At 41.8% G+C, this 22,637-nt stretch overlaps 1 protein-coding gene across 1 annotated transcript in view; it reads right to left on the bottom strand.

Moving 5' to 3' along the window:
- Nucleotides 1–22,637, bottom strand: part of LOC139413832 (plexin-B1-like) — a 176,483-nt gene that overhangs the window by 17,533 nt on the left and 136,313 nt on the right. Inside the window, exons 16-27 of the mRNA XM_071161622.1 lie at nt 13,817–13,983; nt 12,621–12,772; nt 12,005–12,247; nt 11,442–11,618; nt 10,570–10,789; nt 8,353–8,598; nt 7,553–7,738; nt 6,962–7,110; nt 6,762–6,862; nt 1,582–1,799; nt 1,298–1,476; nt 1,034–1,100 (exon numbers count right to left, since the gene is read on the bottom strand). Of these exons, the coding sequence (XP_071017723.1) occupies nt 1,034–1,100; nt 1,298–1,476; nt 1,582–1,799; nt 6,762–6,862; nt 6,962–7,110; nt 7,553–7,738; nt 8,353–8,598; nt 10,570–10,789; nt 11,442–11,618; nt 12,005–12,247; nt 12,621–12,772; nt 13,817–13,983 (2,105 nt within the window). The remainder of the gene's footprint in view (nt 1–1,033; nt 1,101–1,297; nt 1,477–1,581; nt 1,800–6,761; nt 6,863–6,961; nt 7,111–7,552; nt 7,739–8,352; nt 8,599–10,569; nt 10,790–11,441; nt 11,619–12,004; nt 12,248–12,620; nt 12,773–13,816; nt 13,984–22,637) is intronic.

Consider the following 22,637-nt stretch of genomic DNA (forward strand, 5'->3'; position numbering starts at 1 on the left):
AGGTAAACAGTCAGCATAATGCTAACAAATCAGGTAAACAGTCAGCATAATGCTAACAAATCAAGTAAACAGTCAGCATAATGCTAACAAATCAAGTAAACAGTCAGCATAATGCTAACAAATCAAGTAAACAGTCAGCATAATGCTAACAAATCAAGTAAACAGTCAGCATAATACTAACAAATCAGGTAAACAGTCAGCATAATACTAACAAATGTATGTAAACAGTTAGCATCATTATAACCAATCCGGCAAATCATTAGCATCATGCTAACAATCATTGTCCTGGGAAAGACGAGGAGACATGACATTTACCAACATGCTAAAAATGTATTCCTCCATTTCGCTTGCTAATGAATGCTAATGCTAGTAGCCATTTGACCCAGGTAAGATATAGATAGCCAAGTCTGCTTAAAACTGTCATGGATAACATAGCCAAGATTCACAACCCTGGAATAAAGCCTAGGGCTAGTCGGAATTCTTTGAAAGTGCATCCTTCCTTCCTTGAAGTCATTACTGATTAGAAATGACTGAACAGCTGAAAGCCATGTGGTGGCGTCCTTTCATTTCTGTCCAATTGTGGCTAAACAGTGATTACTTCAAGGATGTACTCAGTCCTGACACGACTCATGTGGAACACAGCGAGAGAGAGCTGTGACATACTGCTCTGGATAAGAATACTGTAAATGCAATATTCGCGCAGAAAGGGGTTGAGCTTAGATTGGTTCTCTTAAATGCTTTTCTCTTTCCTTAGAGGTTTGGACCTCACTTTGTTTGGATTTGAAAATCCAACCGTTGTATTAGAAGGGGTGCGGTGCCCCCAGGGTCTGTTTGTGGTTGTACATGTGGGTGTTGGAGTGAGAAATACACAGTAAAAATCAGCTTGAAAAAAGAACAGCCCTTTTCATGAACTGACACTTCGTGCCATCAACATCAAGGAACCTTTCCAGACCCTGAAGTCAGGAAGACTGGTGTCAGCCAGACTAATCATTTCCTCCTCTGTGAGGAAATCATTCCTGTGATTCCGACTCACCCTGAGGAAAGCATAGAGGCTGATGGACATCCAGTTGGTCAGCAGCTTCTCCACCACTGTCTCCGTTCTGTAAAGCAAAAAAATCACTTTCACATATTCTCTTCTCCGACACACCCTGGCCTACACCCCCCCCCCCCCCTACACACACACCCTGACCTACACCCCACACACCCTGACCTACACCCTCACCCCCCCACACACCCTGACCTACAGCCCCACCCCCCCACCCTGACCTACACCCCCCCAAATCTCTTCCTATCTTACCTCCGCAGCATGAGTTTAGGGTTCTTGACCACATACTGCTCCACCAGATCATTGAGCAGGGTCTTGAGGATGTCTGTGAAGTACTCCAGTTTACCATGCAGCGCCACAGTCAGGAGAGAGGCCACGTAGGCCCGGTCCCTTGGTGAGAACGTCCGCTGGCTCTCTAGAGTATGGATGAACTGGTAGCGAGGTGGAAGACAAACTTGTTTTAGACTATCAAGAGTCCAATAACATAGTAAGAATCGGTCCAGTTCTTTCACCAATCATCATCACTGTCCCCCTACCTTGGTGAGGAAGAGTTTGCTGTTGAGCAGGTTAGAGAGCTGCACCAGGCCCTGCTCCACTGTGGCCCGCCGACTCTCCTGTACGTCCAGATCCCTCCGCAGGGGCGACTCGCGGTGGCCTGGGAAGAAGATCCGCTCGGCATAGCGCCGGTAGTCCAGGAAGGGGATGCCCGAGCCCACCAGGTCACTGGACATGTCCATCATCTCCGTCATCAGATCTAGGGGAGCAGGGTGAGGAGTTCAAAGGTTAAGGGGGTGTAACTTTATATATTTTTTATTAACCCCCCCTATTTGGAGGACACATATCTTGTTGGTTTTTTACAGCTTTTGTGCTACATTTTACATGTACATTAATGCTGTCATTCTGCCCCTGAACAAGGCCATTAACCCACTGTTCCTAGGCCGTCATTGAAAATAACATTGTTCTTAACTGACTTGCCTAGTTAAATAAAGGTAAAATAAAAAATAAAATAATAAAAACCCAACCCTCAGCCACTCCCACCTATCACCATAGACCACCCTCATTTGGTTTCCATGTGTCATGTATTTTCAATTGTGATGTTTTACATACACGTTGAACCTTTCTAATAGTATAGAATCCACAGATTGTGAGCTAAAGATGAAAAACGTTCCTACGACTATTATTATATTATTTATTGACTGACTATGGCTTTCCAAATCGACCAACACTGCTATCTGTAAGGTTAATTTGAAGTGAATGTGGTGATTTTTTTAACCATTCCTATATATATTTAAATTGAAGCACTAAGTGTTGAGTCAAGTGTTGTTTTTTGTACCAGTTCATAAACCATGTGCCATGGAATCGGTACATCGAAAATCCCTTCCCATTTATTTTGCAACCTGTATGGGGCTGCTGTCAACATTTTTGTCCTCAAATGAAACTGGTACATTTTTCTATTTATGCCAGTTCCTTTCAGCCAGCTTGTATCTTTAATATATGACAGGCAAACAAGTTCTCTACCTTCTCCCTTTTCCACTTGCCTCCTCCATTTTTGTGGTAACGCTGCAATCAGTTGGTTGTAAGCAGACATTCTCATATATTTTCCATAGCTGTATTTGTGATATAACGCCTCCCTTTATAATCATAATATAATTAAATACATATAATCTAATTGAGGATTTCTTTCCATAAAGAATGTATTATTATTAATCAGTATATTTGAGTTTGACCATAACATTTGTTGTAATATTTGTTCAATCTTTTCTGGAGGATAAAACTGAAATTGTAACCAGCTTTGTATGGCTCGTTTAAGACAGGGCGATACTTTCAACAAAATGTAATTTTCAATTAGTCGGAAATGAGAAGTTGTAATCTGTCTAAAGGCAAAAAGGAAACTTTTCAACAAAGGATGAGCCTTTCTTAATAATCTACTGGAGAACTATTTGGGTTTTAGTATAACTTATGTATGAGTGAAGCTTTTAGTGAGGGTTTAAAGCTTTAATATTTAATAATTTTAGTCCCCCAAACTCATAATCATTATATAAATAGGCATGTTTAATTTTGTCTGGCTTAGCATTCCAAATAAAATGAATTTTTTTTTTTGCTCATATGATTTAAAAAAACGAGTTGTCTGGAGTAGGCAGTGCCATTAGTAAGTAAGTTAACTGTGATAGGACCAAAGAGAATCAATGTGATTTTTCCATAAATAGACAAGTATTTATCTATTTAGAATAGAATCTTATCTATTTTTGCAAACATTGATTGTGGTAAGTTCATTTATATTTTTTGAGATGTGAATACCAAGTTTGTCTAACTTTACCATCCACCCATTTTAATTGGTAAACTACAAGGTAGTGTAAACACTTTTTAAAACAATCCAATAAGCAATATGGTACACTTGTCATAATTAGGTTTTAGTCCAGAGAGGCTAGAAAAGTTATCAAGATCTTCAATGAGACTGTGCAGGGATCCAGATTTCGGACTTCAGTTTTTATCCCCTGGATGTCTAACCCCTTGATGTTCTTGTTGGATCTAATTTTAATAGCTAGCCTCTCAATGGCCATAAAAAAAAAATATGGAGACAATGGACAGCCTTGTTTTACTCCACTTAAAAGCTCAATATTTTCTGAGAAGTAACAATTATTTACTATTTTACATCTGGGGTTGCTGTACATAACTTAAACCACTGTATAAGAGATTTAGCGAAATTAAAGTAATCCAGGCATTTATATATAAATTCTAGTTGTACTTTATCAAACGCCTTTTCAAAATCTGCTATGAAGACCAGGCCTGGTATCTTTGATGTTTCATAGTGTTCAATTGTTTCAAATAATTCTCGTATATTATCGCCAATATATCGTCCATATAAAAAACCTGTCTGATCAGGATGAACAATATCTGGTAAAACCTTGTTTATTCTATGTGCTATGCATTTCACCAGGATTTTCACATCATAACATTGAAGTGTAAAAGGCCTCCAGTTTTTTTTTAAAAATGGACTGGATCTTTATACGTACCACCTGAATCCTGTTTTAGTAGTAATGAAATCAGACCTTCTTGTTGAGTACCTGAAAGTCTACCATTGTCATAAGACTGAGTACATTAAAAAAAAGAAATCTCTACTGGTATACCATCAAGCCCGGGTGTTGTTCCAGACTGAAAATATTTAATTGCCAAAAAAAGTTCCTCTTCTGTAAGTTGGCCTTCACACAGGTCTTTCTGTAAATGTTACATTTTACATTATTATTATTATTATTATTATTATTATTATTATTATTATTATGAAAGAAATCCTCCAGTTAACATCATTCAGTGTAAATGGAGGAGCTTAAAATATTTAGCTTCCTCTTTCAAAATATAATTTGGTGAATCATGGATGACTCCATCATTTGTAACGACTTTCTGTAAATTCTTTTTGGTAGCATTTCTATTTTGAAGATTCACCATTTTCCATCCAATTCCCTTTATTTTTGTAATACATTATACATAATTGTTCTTGAATAAGTACCTCGAATTCTTTTTATTTTTCCTCTAAACTATTTTGTGCCGCTATAGTTCAGTTTCCATTACAATCTACCTACACTGTTACTTCCTCTATTTCCTTTATTAGTCTAATCTCTTTTAACCTAGACCGCTTTTGTTTTAATGATGAGTATTGTATGGCCTCTAAAAGTACATTTAAAAAAGTGTCCCATACAAGGGGGTGTGACCTTGCTCGGAACATGTGCCAATCAAAAAAGGGCTGACTTTTATTTGTTTGGTTTATTTGGATCCCCGTTAGCTGTTGCAAAGGCGGCAAATCAAATAAAAATGTATTTGTCTCAAACAACAGGTGTTCCCAACAATGCAGAGAGAAAAATAATAGAAAGATAAGAGGAGGAATACATACAACAAATAAACAGGAATAGTTACAAGAGCGGCTTCTTCCTGTGGTCCACAATAAACTAAACAAGACAAGTAACAAAGCACTGATACACAAGGACAGTCACACAAATTTGAAATACAACGATATACAAACACACAAAAAATATGTTTTTTTTATTTTACCTTTAATTATACAGTTTTTTTCTCATTGAGATAATATCTCTTTTCCAAGAGAGACCTGGTCCAATAGCCAAAAAACTTCTCAATAGGCATTACAGATATGTAACTTCAATGTTACGTTAAAATCTCCAACACGATGCAAAGCTTACAATGAATCAGCCAATCGATGTGCTTTCTGTGCAACAGTCGAAGCTCATTGAAGACCTGTATGTAAACATTGTCCACAGATGGCAACTAGCAGTGGACTCTTCCTGTATTTCGTTTCTTTTTTTTTTTAGTGTTAGAGAGTGTCTGTGTGTGTCCACTCAGTCCCCACCACTCCAGTGAAAGTCAGTGGAGAAAAGAGGCCCCTTAAGGCTATTCAGAACTTTTGGATTTTAAGCTAAAAGGGTCAGCTAAATGAACAGGTATATTGTCCAGAAGTTACCTCACTGGACAGAAAGGGGCACAACCCCCCCCCCCCAGAACCATGAGAAACATCCCCCAGGGAGCTCGACTCATGGTTTTTAATGTTGTCAATGTTATTGCAGAGCCAAGTTTCCACACTTTGATCTGGACAATAAAGTTTATTTTAGTCCGACTGAACGATGGACTGCTGACATTGAAACTAGATGCTGAGTATTGTGCTATTGCTTCAAAAGCAATGAATGTTGACATTGGGCGAGGAGCGGGGCCAAAATTAAACTTGTTATTGTCAGAAGCCCACTGAGTGGAATTTGAAGACATTTCATACGCACAGGGATTATATGATATCATTTTATAAAAAAAGTTCAAAAACAAAATGGATCCATCCACATCAAGGATAAATAAACACACAGGGGGTTCTCAAGCATCTCGTTTTTCTTTTTTTCCTAGCTTCTATCAGTGTTCTATCAGGGTTCACAAACTGAAAGGATTGGATATTCTATCAGAGTTCTATCAGGGTTCACAAACTGAAAGGATTGGATAGGTGAGAAATATAGAAAGAGCCTGCTACTTCCCTATTGGGTGGTTAGTAATATAATGAAATGTCTCTCTTCCCATGTCTCTCCTATTGGAGGGTTAGTAATATATTGAAATGTCTCTCTTCCCATGTCTTTTCCTCCCTCATATCACATCTCTCTGTCTTTTTCGGAGAGATTCAGGTGTGTTAGTGCTGGGCTGGAACAAAATCCTGTACACTGCCACCCTCCAGGACCAGAAGTGCCCAACCGCTGTTCTATTTACACTGTCTGCTGTGGTGTGTGACTGAACTGGGAACTCTTTACCGCAGCAGTATCCCCGACTCCTTTACCGCAGCAGTATCCCCAACTCTTTACCACAGCAGTATCCCCAACTCTTTACCACAGCAGTATCCCCAACTCTTTCTTGCAGCAGTATCCCCAACTCTTTCTTGCAGCAGTATCCCCAACTCTTTCCCGCAGCAGTATCCCCAACTTTTTCCCGCAGCAGTATCCCCAACTCTTTCTCGCAACAGTATCCCCAACTCTTTTTTGTCACTTCTCTCACAATATACCACGGCCTCTCTCTATATCCCTCTAACTCTGCCTGTGGGGGAGAAGGTTGGTGCATTGAAATATAATGCATGTGCTTGTAGCTCCTAGTTATGGGAACCCTCATTATGGCCATTGACTTGAAAGGGGATGTAGGTTCTAGTAATTCTATTTTTATGGATTAGTTAGTGTTGGGGTCTGACCTGTGAACTCCTTCTTGCAGCGGTCTCTCACACTGGTCTCCAGGTTCTCCAGTTGGATCTGAACCTTCTTGTAGTCCCTCAGAGCCTGTTTACTCTTCCTCCTGTTGACACACACACAAACACAAAACACATTAGAACTGTACTCACATCCCAAGATAAAGAAGGTTCACGTAAACAAATACCTGTGCACACACACATACCTGTAGATGAGCACTATGATGAGGACGATGAGGGCTAGGATGGAGGCCCCCACGCCCACCCCTACCTGGGCCTCCAGGGGGAAGGTGGACAGGCTGAGGATGTCGTACTGCACCATGCCCAGGGAGAAGTTCAGGTTGCCCATGTGGACCTGGAACACACACAGACAAATCTGCTATGGCGCTAGGCTGTACAAGCTGGGGTTAGGGTTAATTAGCCTCAAAATGGGGTGAGGGAGCCAAAAGAGACTACTGAGATGTGTCAATCGTGCTTTTATCAGAAAACCTTACTGTCGACTCAGTCCTCCCATTTTTATTTCCTCAATATCTCTCTCTCTCTCTCAAAGCGCATTGGAGGACAAGGTCCGAGGGAGGGACCTTGGATCCTCTCCTCCAATGCGCCTTGAGAGAGAAGTGAGAAACGGAAGAATCACGGACAGAGGAAGCAAGGATTTGACAACTAATAATGTTTTTAGACACAGCCCTATTGTGTTGGAATGAATGCTCTTATCCATCTTGTGTACTGTAATGTGTATGTTTGTCCTCAGGACAGTCCGTACAGGAACGGAACTGCAGAGGCAGAAGTGAACTCACGGTGAACTCGGGCAGCGTGTCGGCACCCTCGCGTTTCCTTCCGCCATTGGGGGGTCCCGGGAAGGGCTGCTGGGGTGGAGGCTCGCAGTACAGGTGGTTCCTGGTCAGGGTCTTCACAGCACACACACCCTCCCCCACCAACACCACCACCTCCTCTTTAGAGATGGCCAGGTCCAAGTTCTCACCCTAGGGAGGGGGGAGAGAGACATAGAAAGACAGGAAGTATGAGATGAAGAGAGGGCGAAAGAGAGAAGATATTACCACATTGAGCATCATGCTGGAATCAAAACTTCTGTATTCCTTTTCTTTGGAACATTCCTCTATTTCCCCAATGTGCAGGTCTCTCTTTCAAGGGAGTCTAGCCTTCCACTAAACAGACAGGGGGATAGAATGAAAGCGTTTTATTTGCGACTGCAACTTTCAGCTGCAAGGTCTTCGAGTTGAGTGGAAAGTCTTGCAATAAAATATAGAAATAAGACATAATTTCCATTCTATCCCCTTGCCTTGGCTTTATAGTAGTAGCTAGCGGGTAATGCTAACCTCCAGCTGTCAACTGTACATGCTGTTAGCCTGAAGCTGGCTAGCCTCCAGCAGCTTATTTACCAAGTTGAGAGAGTAGCAGCTAGCGGACAATGCTAACCTCCAGCAGCTTATTTAACAAGTTGAGAGAGTAACAGCTAGCGGATAATGCTAACCTCCAGCAGCTTACAAGTTGAGAGAGTAACAGCTAGCGGATAATGCTAACCTCCAGCAGCTTATTTAACAAGTTGAGAGAGTAGCAGCTAGCAGCTAACGCTAACCTCCAGCTGAATAAAGCTTCCTGGGTTGTAGCGGTAGGGCTTGAGGGGCTCCTGCTGGTTGAGCGGGTGCAGCACGGGGTTGGGCTCATAGCTAAATGCCCCCTGGGGGCTGACGGCACCAAACGGGAAGCGCAGGTTGTCCAGGAGGAAGGCCACGTCCACCTGCGAGCCCCACACAGAGGGCTCCAATGCCGGGCTCCGGCACAGGATCAGACTGGACGAGTTGACCTCGCAACGCTCCATGTACTGGTGGAGGGAGATAGAGAAGAGGGGGAGGGGTAAATCAATCCATCAATCAAATGCATTTATAAAGCACTTTTTACATCAGCAGTTGTCACAAAGCACTTTTAAATAACCCAAGATGGAGGGCAGCAGGGTAGAAACTACTAGTCTGTTCAACGTATCTTCCGAGATTCCTAAAGATTGGAAAGCTGCCGCAGTCATCCCCCTCTTCAAAGGGGGTGACACTCTAGACCCAAACTGTTACAGACCTATATCTATCCTTCCCTGCCTTTCCAAAGTCTTCGAAAGCCAAGTTAACAAACAGACCATTTCGAATCCCACCGTACCTTCTCCACTGTGCAATACAGTTTCCGAGCTGGTCATGGGTGCACCCCGGCCACTCTCAAGGTACAAAACAATATCATAACCGCCATTGATAACCGCCATCACCGTAATCTTATCGGCAGACTCAACAGCCTTGTTTTCTCTAATGACAGCCTCGCCTGCTTCACTAACTACTTCTCAGATAGAGTTCAGTTTGTCAAATTGGAGGGCCTGTTGTCCAGACCTCTGGTAGTCTCCATGAGGGTACCACAGTGTTCAATTCTTGGGCCGCCTCTTTTCTCTGTATACATCAATGATGTCGCTCTTGCTGCGGGTGATTCCTTGATCCACCTCTACTCAGACGACACCATTCTGTATACATCTGTCCATTCTTTGGAAACTGTGTTAACAAACCTCCAAACGAGCTTCAATGCCAAACAACACTCCTTCCGTGGTCTCCAACTGCTCTTAAATGCTAGTAAAACTAAATGCATGCTCCTCAACCGATCGCTGCCCGCACCCGCCCGCCCGACTAGCATCACTACTCTGGACGGTTCTGACCTAGAATATGTGGACAACTACAAATACCTAGGTGTCTGGTTAGACTGTAAACTCTCCTTCCAGACTCATATTAAGCATCTCCAATCCAAAATTAAATCTAGAACCAGCTTCCTATTTCGCAACAAAGCCTCCTTCACTCACGCTGCCAAACTTAACCTCGTAAAACTGACTTTCCTACCGATCCTCGACTTCAGCGATGTCATTTACAAAATAGCCTCCAACACTCTACTCAGCAAACTGGATTCAGTCTATCACAGGGCCATCCGTATTGTCATCAAAGGCCCAGATACCACCCACTACTGCGACCTGTATGCTCTCGTCAGCTGGCCCTCGCTACATATTCGTCACCAGACCCACTGGCTCCAGGTCATCTATTAGACTTTGTTAGGTAAAGCTCCGCCTTCTCAGCTCACTGGTCACCATAACAACACCCACCCGTAGCACGCGCTCCAGCAGGTATATTTCACTGGTCATCCCCAAAGCCAACACCTCTTTGGCCGCCTTTCCTTCCAGTTCTCTGCTGCCAATTACTGAAACTAATTGCATAAATTGATGAAATTGGAGACTTACATCTCCCTCACTAACTTCAGCAGCTTACCGATCACTGCAACTACACATAGCCAATCTGTAAATAGCCCATCCAACTACCTACCTCATCCCCATATTGTTTTTATTGATTTTTTTTGCTCTTTTGCACACCAGTATTTCTACTTGCACATCATCATCTGCACATCTAACACTCAGTGTTAATTTGCTATATTGTAATTACTTCGCTACTATGGCCTATTTATTGCCTTACCTCCTTACTCCATTTGCACGCACTGTATATAGATTTTTCTGTTATTGACTGTACTTTTGTTTATCCCATGTGTAACTTTTTGTCGCACTGCTTTGCTTTATCTTGGCCAGGTCGCAATTGAAATTAGAACTTGTTCTTAACTGGCCTACCTGGTTAAATAAAGGTGAAATAAAAAATATTTAAAAAAAAAAGTTACAATATTACTCCTTAGAATAGATTCTACAAAATACATTTCATCTATACAGTCCTGAAACACACTCACCACCCACTCTCCTTCCCTCACCACCCACTCTCCATCCCTCACCACCCACCTGTATGATGGAGCAGACTGGGTCCCCAGGGCAGTTGGGCTCCGGTACGATCCTGCGATGCCTCCACAGCACCTTGTCCTCTGTCTCATGCTCCCTTCCTCCTCCACTCCTCCTCCTTCTCCTCTGGGGGATGGACTCCCAGGGGAACACAGTGACCAACATGTTAGGTTGCTGTACCACATCCAGGTTGTGACCCGACACGAAGATCAGACGGCCACCGCTATACACAGAGAGGGGAGGAAATGTCACAAACCCATAGAAATACAATTACTAGAACGAAAAGGTTGTGGCCCAACACAAAGCACAGACACAAACAGAGAGGGAGGAGATGTGTCACAACATCTGTATGAGTGGGGCCAGGGACACTGAATTTAGGCTTATAAATCCTTCTTTAACCTGTGTCCTCCCTTCATCTACACTGATTGAAGTGGATTTAACGGGACATCAATAAGGGATCATAGACAAACCAGGTGAATCCAGGTGAAAGCTATGTCAAGGAAAGAGTAGGTGTTCTTAATGTTTTGTTCACTCAGTCTTCCATTTGTATGTATGAGTGGGGCCAGGGACTCTGAACTTTAGATGGACCAGACAGACACTGCTACACACAGAGATAAGGAGGACAATGTTTCATCATGAACGTAGAAATATAACTACTAGAATGGTAATTCCCATTCAAGTTAATGTTCTGTGATGGTCAGACTTGCGGCCATATTGAGTGTCCACTCGAGTGTTTCAGTCCAGTGGGGTGAAGTCCACTCAACTTAAGATCATTTTTATCAAGACGTTCCCTTAAGCGAAGTTCACGTAAACCAACTTCAGTTAATTTCAAGTGACACATCTATAGATCTGTAAGAGGTCACACACACACACACCTGAGGAAGCTCTTGGCGGGCGCAGCCTGGGTGATGTTGGGGTTGGGGGTGAAGCTGTAGGCTGACTCGTGAAGGTGGCGCTGGCTGTTGCCATAGTGAAGCGTCACGCGGTGATCACCAGTCCTGTTGCTGCTGCCCGTCACACACACCACACTGTCATCCTGGGCCTCTGATAAACTGGGGGAGGAGAGAAGAGGAGTGGGGGAGGAGAGAAGAGGAGTAGGGGAGGAGAGAAGAGGAGTGGGGGAGGAGAGAAGAGGAGTGGGGGAGGAGAGAAGAGGAGTGGGGGAGAAGAGAAGAGGAGTGGGGGAGAAGAGAAGAGGAGTGGGGGAGGAGAAAAGAGGAGTGGGGGAGGAGAAAAGAGGAGTGGGGGAGGAGAAAAGAGGAGTGGGGGAGGAGAAAAGAGGAGTTGGGGAGGAGAGAAGAGAAGGGAGGAGGAGAGAAGAGAAGGGAGGAGGAGAGAAGAGAAGGGAGGAGGAAGTAGAAGTACAGCACAGTGAACAGGATCATGTATCTGTCTCTCTCTTTATGTGTGTTCATGAGTGAGTTTCATAATCACTCACATGACACATTGCACTCCTCCCACGGTGACAGTGATGTCAGAGGGGCGTCCCGTGAGCAGGTTCCTCCCAGTGATGGTCAGGGATGTGCCCCCCGCCTTGGGACCCCTCTGGGGGGACACCTCCATCACAAACGGATCCTGGTAGCTGAACCTCTGGCTGGAGAGGCCAAACTCTCCCCCGCTCACTTCTACTGACACTTGGCCCGTCTTCTCTCCCCCACTGGCTTTGGTCTTACACACAATCCTACAGAGGACACACACAGATACAGGATAATTATGAATCATAGTAATCTCACACGGAAGTAGTAATCACACTCACGTTGACCTCCTCCCCCACCTAACACAGAGACAGGTAGTCTAGTGGTTAGAGCGTTGGACTAGTAACCAAAAGGTTGCTAGATTGAATGCCCAAGCTGACAAGGTAAAAATCTGTAATTCTGCCCCTGAGTAAGGCAGTTAACCCACTGTTCCCCGGGCGGCGAAGATGTGGATGTTGATTAAGGCAGCTCCCCGCACCTCTCTGATTCAGAGGGGTTGGGTTAAATGCAGAAAACACCTTTCAGTTGAACATATTCAGTTGTACAACTGACTAGGTATCTCCCTTTCACAGTCCATACCTGGAGGAGACCTCGTAGAGGTGGGGGATGACAGAGCAGGAAACCCCAGCCACAGTGACAGAGTGCAGGATGTCCTCAGCCTTCTGGCCCAGGTTGGACCCTGAGATGGTCAGCAGGGTTCCCCCCTCCACCAGTCCAGACAGGGGCTCAATCTAACACAGAAGTATAAAACACGTTAGAACTGATTCTTTCTCGTACTCAACAATAAGACTACAACAGTAATTCCAGAGTTATATCTCTATAAATGACTCTGGTTCATTCCATTAAGTTAAGCCAGAAATATTCTAGTGAACATCAACTAAGAGAATTGCATCTGTCACACTTACGACACTATGTCAAGTGTTAAAAAGTGTTGAGCATTAATACAATGATAGAGTTCTTGACGGGAGGGATGGGGGGGTGGACGGACGGTACTCACGGCATGGATGACGGGGGGGATGGGGGGGTGGACGGTACTCACGGCATGGATGACGGGGGGGGTGGGGGGGTGGACGGACGGTACTCACGGCATGGATGACGGGGGGGATTTGGGGGGTGGACGGTACTCACGGCATGGATGACGGGGGGGATGGGGGGGTGGACGGACGGAACTCACGGCATGGATGACGGGAGGGATGGGGGGTGGACGGTACTCACGGCATGGATGACGGGGGGGGATGGGGGGGGTGGACGGACGGTACTCACGGCATGGATGACGGGGGGATGGGGGGGTGGACGGACGGTACTCACGGCATGGATGACGGGGGTGATGGGGGGGGTGGACGGATGGTACTCACGGCATGGATGACGGGGGTGATGGGGGGGTGGACGGACGGTACTCACGGCATGGATGACGGGGGGGACGGACAGGTGGACGGACGGTACTCACGGCATGGATGACGGGGGAGATGGGGGGGTGGACGGACGGTACTCACGGCATGGATGACGGGGGGGGGGGGGTGGACGGACGGTACTCACGGCATGGATGACGGGGGGGTGGACGGACGGTACTCACGGCATGGATGACGGGGGGGGGTGGACGGACGGTACTCACGGCATGGATGACGGGGGGGATGGGGGGGTGGACGGTACTCACGGCATGGATGACGGGGGGGTGGACGGACAGTACTCACGGCATGGATGACGGGGGGGTGGACGGACGGTACTCACGGCATGGACGACGGGGGGGATGGGGGGGGTGGACGGACGGTACTTACGGCATGGATGACGGGGGCGGGGCAGGTCTGTTCGAGGGGCTCGCTGCAGGAGTCTCCGTACAGACAGGTGGACTGGTCCCCTCCACACCACACACAGCCATACTTCTGGTCCGCCGTGTGACACTGGCTACAGTCAGAACGCCCCACAGAACAGTTGTACAGAGTCACTGGAAGGGACAGGAAGAGAGAGTTATAGAGACTGTGAGAGATAGCGTGACTTAGATTTTACAGTATGTTGAAATAGTGTAGAGTTAAACATTAAGCAACAATAAGTCATTGAGAGAGAGCGAGAGCGAGAGAGAGAGAAATATAACAGAGAGAGAGAGAGCGAGAGAAATATAACAGTCATTGAGAGAGAGCGAGAGCGCGAGAGAGAAAGATAAGTCATTGAGAGAGAGAAAGATAAGTCATAGAGAGAGAGAGAAAGATAAGTCATAGAGAGAGAGAAAGATAAGTCAGAGAGAGAGAGAGATAATACAACAGTCATTGAGAGAGAGAGAGAGATAATACAACAGTCATTGAGAGAGAGAGAGAGAGATAATACAACAGTCATTGAGAGAGAGAGAGAGATAATACAACAGTCATTGAGAGAGAGATAATACAACAGTCATTGAGAGAGAGAGATAATACAACAGTCATTGAGAGAGAGAGATAATACAACAGTCATTGAGAGAGAGAGATAATACAACAGTCATTGAGAGAGAGAGATAATACAACAGTCATTGAGAGAGAGAGATAATACAACAGTCATTGAGAGAGAGAGATAATACAACAGTCATTGAGAGAGAGAGATAATACAACAGTCATTGAGAGAGAGAGATAATACAACAGTCATTGAGAGAGAGAGAAAGATAACAGTCATTGAGAGAGAGAGAGAAAGATAATACAGTTATTGAGAGAGAGAGAACGATAATACAGTCAGAGAGAGAGAGAGATAATACAGTCATAGATAGAGAGATAATACAGTCAGAGAGAGAGAGATAATACAGTCAGAGAGAGAGAGAAAGATAACAGTCATTAAGAGAGAAAGATAATATAGTCATTAAGAGAGAGAGAAAGATAGTACAGTCATTGAGAGAGAGAAAGCTAAGTCATAGAGAGAGAGAAAGCTAAGTCATAGAGAGAGAGAAAGCTAATACAGTCAGAGAGAGAGAAAGATAATACAGTCAGAGAGAGAGAGAAGGATAATACAGTTAGAGAGAGAGAGAAAGATAATACAGTCATAGAGAGAGAGAAAGATAATACAGTCATTGAAAGAGAATACAGTCATTGAGAGAGAGAGAGAGATAATACAACAGTCATTGAGAGAGAGAGAGATAATACAGTCATTGAGAGAGAGATAATACAACAGTCATTGAGAGAGAGAGAAAGATACAGTTATTGAGAGAGAGAGAAAGATAATACAGTCAGAGAGAGAGAGAGCTAATACAGTCATAGAGAGAGAGAGAGAGAGAGAGAGATAATACAGTCAGAGAGCGAAAGATAATACAGTCATTAAGAGAGAAAGATAATACAGTCCTTAAGAGAGAAAGATAATACAGTCATTGAGAGAGAGAGAATACAGTCATTGCGAGAGAGAGAGAATACAGTCATTGCGAGAGAGAGAGAATACAGTCATTGAGAGAGAGAGAGAATACAGTCATTGAGAGAGAGAGAGAATACAGTCATTGAGAGAGAGAGAAAGATAACAGTCATTGAGAGAGAGAGAAAGATAAGTCATAGAGAGAGAAAAAGATAAGTCATAGAGAGAGAGAGAAAGATAAGTCATAGAGAGAGAGAGAAAGATAAGTCATAGAGAGAGAGAGAGATAATACAACAGTCATTGAGAGAGAGATAATACAACAGTCATTGAGAGAGAGAGAGAGAGATAATACAACAGTCATTGAGAGAGAGAGAGAGATAATACAACAGTCATTGAGAGAGAGAGAGAGATAATTCAACAGTCATTGAGAGAGAGAGAGAGAGATAATACAACAGTCATTGAGAGAGAGAGAGAGATAATTCAACAGTCATTGAGAGAGAGATAATACAACAGTCATTGAGAGAGAGAGAGAGAGAGATAATACAACAGTCATTGAGAGAGAGAGAGAGATAATACAACAGTCATTGAGAGAGAGAGAGATAATACAACAGTCATTGAGAGAGAGAGAGATAATACAACAGTCATTGAGAGAGAGAGAGAGATAATTCAACAGTCATAGAGAGAGAGAAAGCTAATACAGTCATAGAGAGAGAGAAAGATAATACAGTCATAGAGAGAGAGAAAGCTAAGTCATAGAGAGAGAGAAAGCTAAGTCATAGAGAGAGAGAAAGCTAATACAGTCATAGAGAGAGGGAAAGATAATACAGTCATAGAGAGAGAGAAAGATAATACAGTCAGAGAGAGAAAGATAATACAGTCAGAGAGAGAGAGAAGGATAATACAGTTAGAGAGAGAGAGAAAGATAATACAGTCATAGAGAGAGAGAAAGATAATACAGTCATTGAAAGAGAATACAGTCATTGAGAGAGAGAGAGAGATAATACAACAGTCATTGAGAGAGAGAGAGATAATACAGTCATTGAGAGAGAGATAATACAACAGTCATTGAGAGAGAGAGAAAGATACAGTTATTGAGAGAGAGAGAAAGATAATACAGTCAGAGAGAGAGAGAGCTAATACAGTCATAGAGAGAGAGAGAGAGAGAGAGAGATAATACAGTCAGAGAGAGAAAGATAATACAGTCATTAAGAGAGAAAGATAATACAGTCCTTAAGAGAGAAAGATAATACAGTCATTGAGAGAGAGAGAGAATACAGTCATTGCGAGAGAGAGAATACAGTCATTGCGAGAGAGAGAGAATACAGTCATTGCGAGAGAGAGAGAATACAGTCATTGAGAGAGAGAGAGAATACAGTCATTGAGAGAGAGAGAGAGAATACAGTCATTGAGAGAGAGAGAAAGATAACAGTCATTGAGAGAGAGAGAAAGATAAGTCATAGAGAGAGAGAGAAAGATAAGTCATAGAGAGAGAGAGAAAGATGAGTCATAGAGAGAGAGAGAGATAATACAACAGTCATTGAGAGAGAGATAATACAACAGTCATTGAGAGAGAGAGAGAGAGATAATACAACAGTCATTGAGAGAGAGAGAGAGATAATACAACAGTCATTGAGAGAGAGATAATACAACAGTCATTGAGAGAGAGAGAGAGAGAGAATACAACAGTCATTGAGAGAGAGAGAGAGATAATTCAACAGTCATTGAGAGAGAGATAATACAACAGTCATTGAGAGAGAGAGAGAGAGATAATACAACAGTCATTGAGAGAGAGAGAGAGATAATACAACAGTCATTGAGAGAGAGAGAGAGATAATACAACAGTCATTGAGAGAGAGAGAGATAATACAACAGTCATTGAGAGAGAGAGAGATAATACAACAGTCATTGAGAGAGAGAGAGAGATAATTCAACAGTCATTGAGAGAGAGAGAGATAATACAACAGTCATTGAGAGAGAGAGAGATAATACAACAGTCATTGAGAGAGAGAGAGATAATACAACAGTCATTGAGAGAGAGAGAGAGATAATTCAACAGTCATTGAGAGAGAGATAATACAACAGTCATTGAGAGAGAGATAATTCAACAGTCATTGAGAGAGAGATAATACAACAGTCATTGAGAGAGAGATAACACAGTCATTGAGAGAGAGAGATAACACAGTCATTGAGAGAGAGAGAGAAAGATAATACAGTTATTGAGAGAGAGAGAGAGATAATACAACAGTCATTGAGAGAGAGAGAGAAAGATAATACAGTTATTGAGAGAGAGAGAGAGATAATACAACAGTCATTGAGAGAGAGATAATACAACAGTCATTGAGAGAGAGAGAGAGATAACAGTCATTGAGAGAGAGAGAGAAAGATAACACAGTCATTGAGAGAGAGAGAGAGATAATACAACAGTCATTGAGAGAGAGAGAGAGATAACAGTCATTGAGAGAGAGAGAGAAAGATAACACAGTCATTGAGAGAGAGAGAGAAAGATAATACAGTTATTGAGAGAGAGAGATAATACAACAGTCATTGAGAGAGAGAGAGAGAGATAATACAACAGTCATTGAGAGAGAGATAATACAACAGTCATTGAGAGAGAGAGAGAGAGAGAGATAATACAACAGTCATTGAGAGAGAGATAATACAACAGTCATTGAGAGAGAGAGAGAGAGATAATACAACAGTCATTGAGAGAGAGAGAAAGATAACAGTCATTGAGAGAGAGAGAGATAATACAACAGTCATTGAGAGAGAGAGAGAATACAACAGTCATTGAGAGAGAGATAATACAACAGTCATTGAGAGAGAGAGAGATAATACAACAGTCATTGAGAGAGAGAGAGAGATAATACAACAGTCATTGAGAGAGAGAGAGAGATAATACAACAGTCATTGAGAGAGAGAGAGAGAGAGAGAGATAATACAACAGTCATTGAGAGAGAGAGAGAGATAATACAACAGTCATTGAGAGAGAGATAATACAACAGTCATTGAGAGAGAGATAATACAACAGTCATTGAGAGAGAGATAATACAACAGTCATTGAGAGAGAGAGAAAGATAAGTCATTGAGAGAGAGAGAGAGAAAGATAACACAGTCATTGAGAGAGAGAGAGAAAGATAACACAGTCATTGAGAGAGAGAGAGAAAGATAATACAGTTATTGAGAGAGAGAGAACGATAATACAGTCAGAGAGAGAGAGAGAGATAATACAGTCATAGATAGAGAGATAATACAGTCAGAGAGAGATAGATAATACAGTCAGAGAGAGAGAGAAAGATAATACAGTCACTGAGAGAGAAAGATAATATAGTCATTAAGAGAGAAAGATAATACAGTCATTGAGAGAGAGAGAAAGATAGTACAGTCATTGAGAGAGAAAGATAAGTCATTGAGAGAGAGAAAGATAAGTCATAGAGAGAGAGAAAGCTAAGTCATAGAGAGAGAGAAAGATAATACAGTCATAGAGAGAGAGAAAGATAATACAGTCAGAGAGAGAAAGATAATACAGTCAGAGAGAGAGAGAAGGATAATACAGTCAGAGAGAGAGAGAAAGATAATACAGTCATAGAGAGAGCGAAAGATAATACAGTCATAGAGAGAGAGAAAGATAATACAGTCAGAGAGAGAAAGATAATACAGTCAGAGAGAGAGAGAAGGATAATACAGTCAGAGAGAGAGAGAAAGATAATACAGTCATAGAGAGAGAGAAAGATAATACAGTCATTGAGAGAGAATACAGTCATTGAGAGAGAGAGAGAGATAATACAACAGTCATTGAGAGAGAGAGAGATAATACAACAGTCATTGAGAGAGAGAGAGAGATAATACAGTCATTGAGAGAGAGAGAGAAAGATAATACAGTTATTGAGAGAGAGAGAGAGATAATACAACAGTCATTGAGAGAGAGAGAGAAAGATAATACAGTTATTGAGAGAGAGAGAGAGATAATACAACAGTCATTGAGAGAGAGAGAGAGATAATACAGTCATTGAGAGAGAGAGAGAGATAACAGTCATTGAGAGAGAGAGAGAGATAACAGTCATTGAGAGAGAGAGAGAAAGATAACACAGTCATTGAGAGAGAGAGAGAGAGATAATACAACAGTCATTGAGAGAGAGAGAGATAATACAACAGTCATTGAGAGAGAGAGAGATAATACAACAGTCATTGAGAGAGAGAGAGAGATAACAGTCATTGAGAGAGAGAGAGAGAAAGATAACACAGTCATTGAGAGAGAGAGAAAGATAATACAGTTATTGAGAGAGAGAGATAATACAACAGTCATTGAGAGAGAGAGAGAGATAATACAACAGTCATTGAGAGAGAGATAATACAACAGTCATTGAGAGAGAGATAATACAACAGTCATTGAGAGAGAGATAATACAACAGTCATTGAGAGAGAGAGAGAGAGATAATACAACAGTCATTGAGAGAGAGATAATACAACAGTCATTGAGAGAGAGATAATACAACAGTCATTGAGAGAGAGATAATACAACAGTCATTGAGAGAGAGAGAAAGATAACAGTCATTGAGAGAGAGAGATAATACAACAGTCATTGAGAGAGAGAGAGAGATAATACAACAGTCATTGAGAGAGAGATAATACAACAGTCATTGAGAGAGAGAGAGATAATACAACAGTCATTGAGAGAGAGAGAGAGATAATACAACAGTCATTGAGAGAGAGAGAGAGAGAGAGAGATAATACAACAGTCATTGAGAGAGAGAGAGAGATAATACAACAGTCATTGAGAGAGAGAGAGAGATAATACAACAGTCATTGAGAGAGAGATAATACAACAGTCATTGAGAGAGAGATAATACAACAGTCATTGAGAGAGAAAGATAACAGTCATTGAGAGAGAGAGAGAAAGATAACACAGTCATTGAGAGAGAGAGAGAAAGATAACACAGTCATTGAGAGAGAGAGAGAAAGATAATACAGTTATTGAGAGAGAGAGAACGATAATACAGTCAGAGAGAGAGAAAGAGATAATACAGTCATAGATAGAGAGATAATACAGTCAGAGAGAGATAGATAATACAGTCAGAGAGAGAGAAATATAATACAGTCACTGAGAGAGAAAGATAAGTCATTGAGAGAGAGAAAGATAAGTCATAGAGAGAGAGAAAGCTAAGTCATAGAGAGAGAAAGCTAAGTCATAGAGAGAGAGAAAGATAATACAGTCATAGAGAGAGAGAAAGATAATACAGTCATAGAGAGAGAGAAAGATAATACAGTCAGAGAGAGAAAGATAATACAGTCAGAGAGAGAGAGAAGGATAATACAGTCAGAGAGAGAGAGAAAGATAATACAGTCATAGAGAGAGCGAAAGATAATACAGTCATAGAGAGAGAGAAAGATAATACAGTCAGAGAGAGAAAGATAATACAGTCAGAGAGAGAGAGAAGGATAATACAGTCAGAGAGAGAGAGAAAGATAATACAGTCATAGAGAGAGAGAAAGATAATACAGTCATTGAGAGAGAATACAGTCATTGAGAGAGAGAGAGAGATAATACAACAGTCATTGAGAGAGAGAGAGATAATACAACAGTCATTGAGAGAGAGAGAAAGATACAGTTATTGAGAGAGAGAGAAAGATAATACAGTCAGAGAGAGAGAGAGAGAGAATACAGTCATAGAGCGAGAGAGAGATAATACAGTCAGAGAGAGAGAGAGAGATAATACAGTCATTAAGAGAGAAAGATAATACAGTCCTTAAGAGAGAAAGATAATACAGTCGATGCGAGAGAGAGAGAATACAGTCATTGCGAGAGAGAGAATACAGTCATTGCGAGAGAGAGAGAATACAGTCATTGCGAGAGAGAGAGCGAAAGATAAGTCATAGAGAGAGAGCGATAATACAGTCATTGAGAGAGAGAGAAAGATAATACAGTCATTGAGAGAGATAGTCATTGAGAGAGAGAGAGAGAGATATAATACAGTCATTGAGAGAGATAGTCATTGAGAGAGAGAGAGAAAGATAACAGTCATTGAGAGAGAGAAAGATAATACAGTCAGAGAAAGAAAGATAATACAGTCATAGACAGAGAGAAAGATAATAGAAGAATAAAAGATAACATTTTCACTTTATATATTCACTTTGTATGTTGTCTACCTCACTTGCTTTGGCAATGTTAACACATGTTTCCCATGCCAATAAAGCCCTTGAATTGAATTGATAAGTCATTGAGAGAGAGAAAGATAAGTCATTGAGAGAGAGATAATACAGTCATTGAGAGAGAGAAAGATAAGTCATTGAGAGAGAGAGATAATACAGTCATTGAGAGAGATAGTCATTGAGAGAGAGAGAGAAAGATAACAGTCATTGAGAGAGAGAGATAGAATACAGTCATTGAGAAAGAAAGATAATACAGTCACTGAGAGAGAAAGATAATACAGTCATTAAGAGAGAAAGATAATACAGTCATTGAGAGAGAAAGATAATACAGTCATTAAGAGAGAAAGATAATACAGTCATTGCGGGAGAAAGATAATACAGTCATTAAGAGAGAAAGAGAATACAGTCATTGCGGGAGAGAGAAAATACAGTCATTGCGAGAGAGAGAGCGAAAGATAAGTCATTGAGAGAGAGAGAAAGATAAGTAATTGAGAGAGAGAAAGATAAGTCATTGAGAGAGAGAGAAAGATAAGTCATAGAGAGAGAGAGAAAGATAATACAGTCAGAGAAAGAAAGATAATACAGGCAGAGAAAGAAAGATAATACAGTCAGAGAGAGAGATAACAGTCATAGAGAGATAATACAGTCAGAGCAAGAGAAAGATAATAGTCATTGAGAGAGAGATAATAGTCAGAGAGAGAGAGATAATACAGTCAGAGAAAGAAAGATAATACAGTCAGAGAGAGAAAGATAATACAGTCAGAGAAAGAAAGATAATACAGTCAGAGAAAGAAAGATAATACAGGCAGAGAGAGAGAGAGAGAGAGAGAGATAATACAGTCATTGAGAGAGAGAGAGAGATAATACAGTCATAGAGAGAGAGCGAAAGATAATACAGTCATTGAGAGAGAGCGAAAGATAATACAGTCATTGAGAGAGATAGTCATTGAGAGAGATAGTCATTGAGAGAGAGCGAAAGATAATACAGTCATTGAGAGAGAGCGAAAGATAATACAGTCATTGAGAGAGAGCGAAAGATAATACAGTCATTGAGAGAGAGCGAAAGATAATACAGTCATTGAGAGAGAGCGAAAGATAATACAGTCATTGAGAGAGAGCGAAAGATAATACAGTCATTGAGAGTGATAGTCA

This window comes from Oncorhynchus clarkii, chromosome 7 (genome assembly GCF_045791955.1).
Source record: "Oncorhynchus clarkii lewisi isolate Uvic-CL-2024 chromosome 7, UVic_Ocla_1.0, whole genome shotgun sequence".
Classification (NCBI taxonomy): Eukaryota; Metazoa; Chordata; class Actinopteri; order Salmoniformes; family Salmonidae; genus Oncorhynchus; species Oncorhynchus clarkii.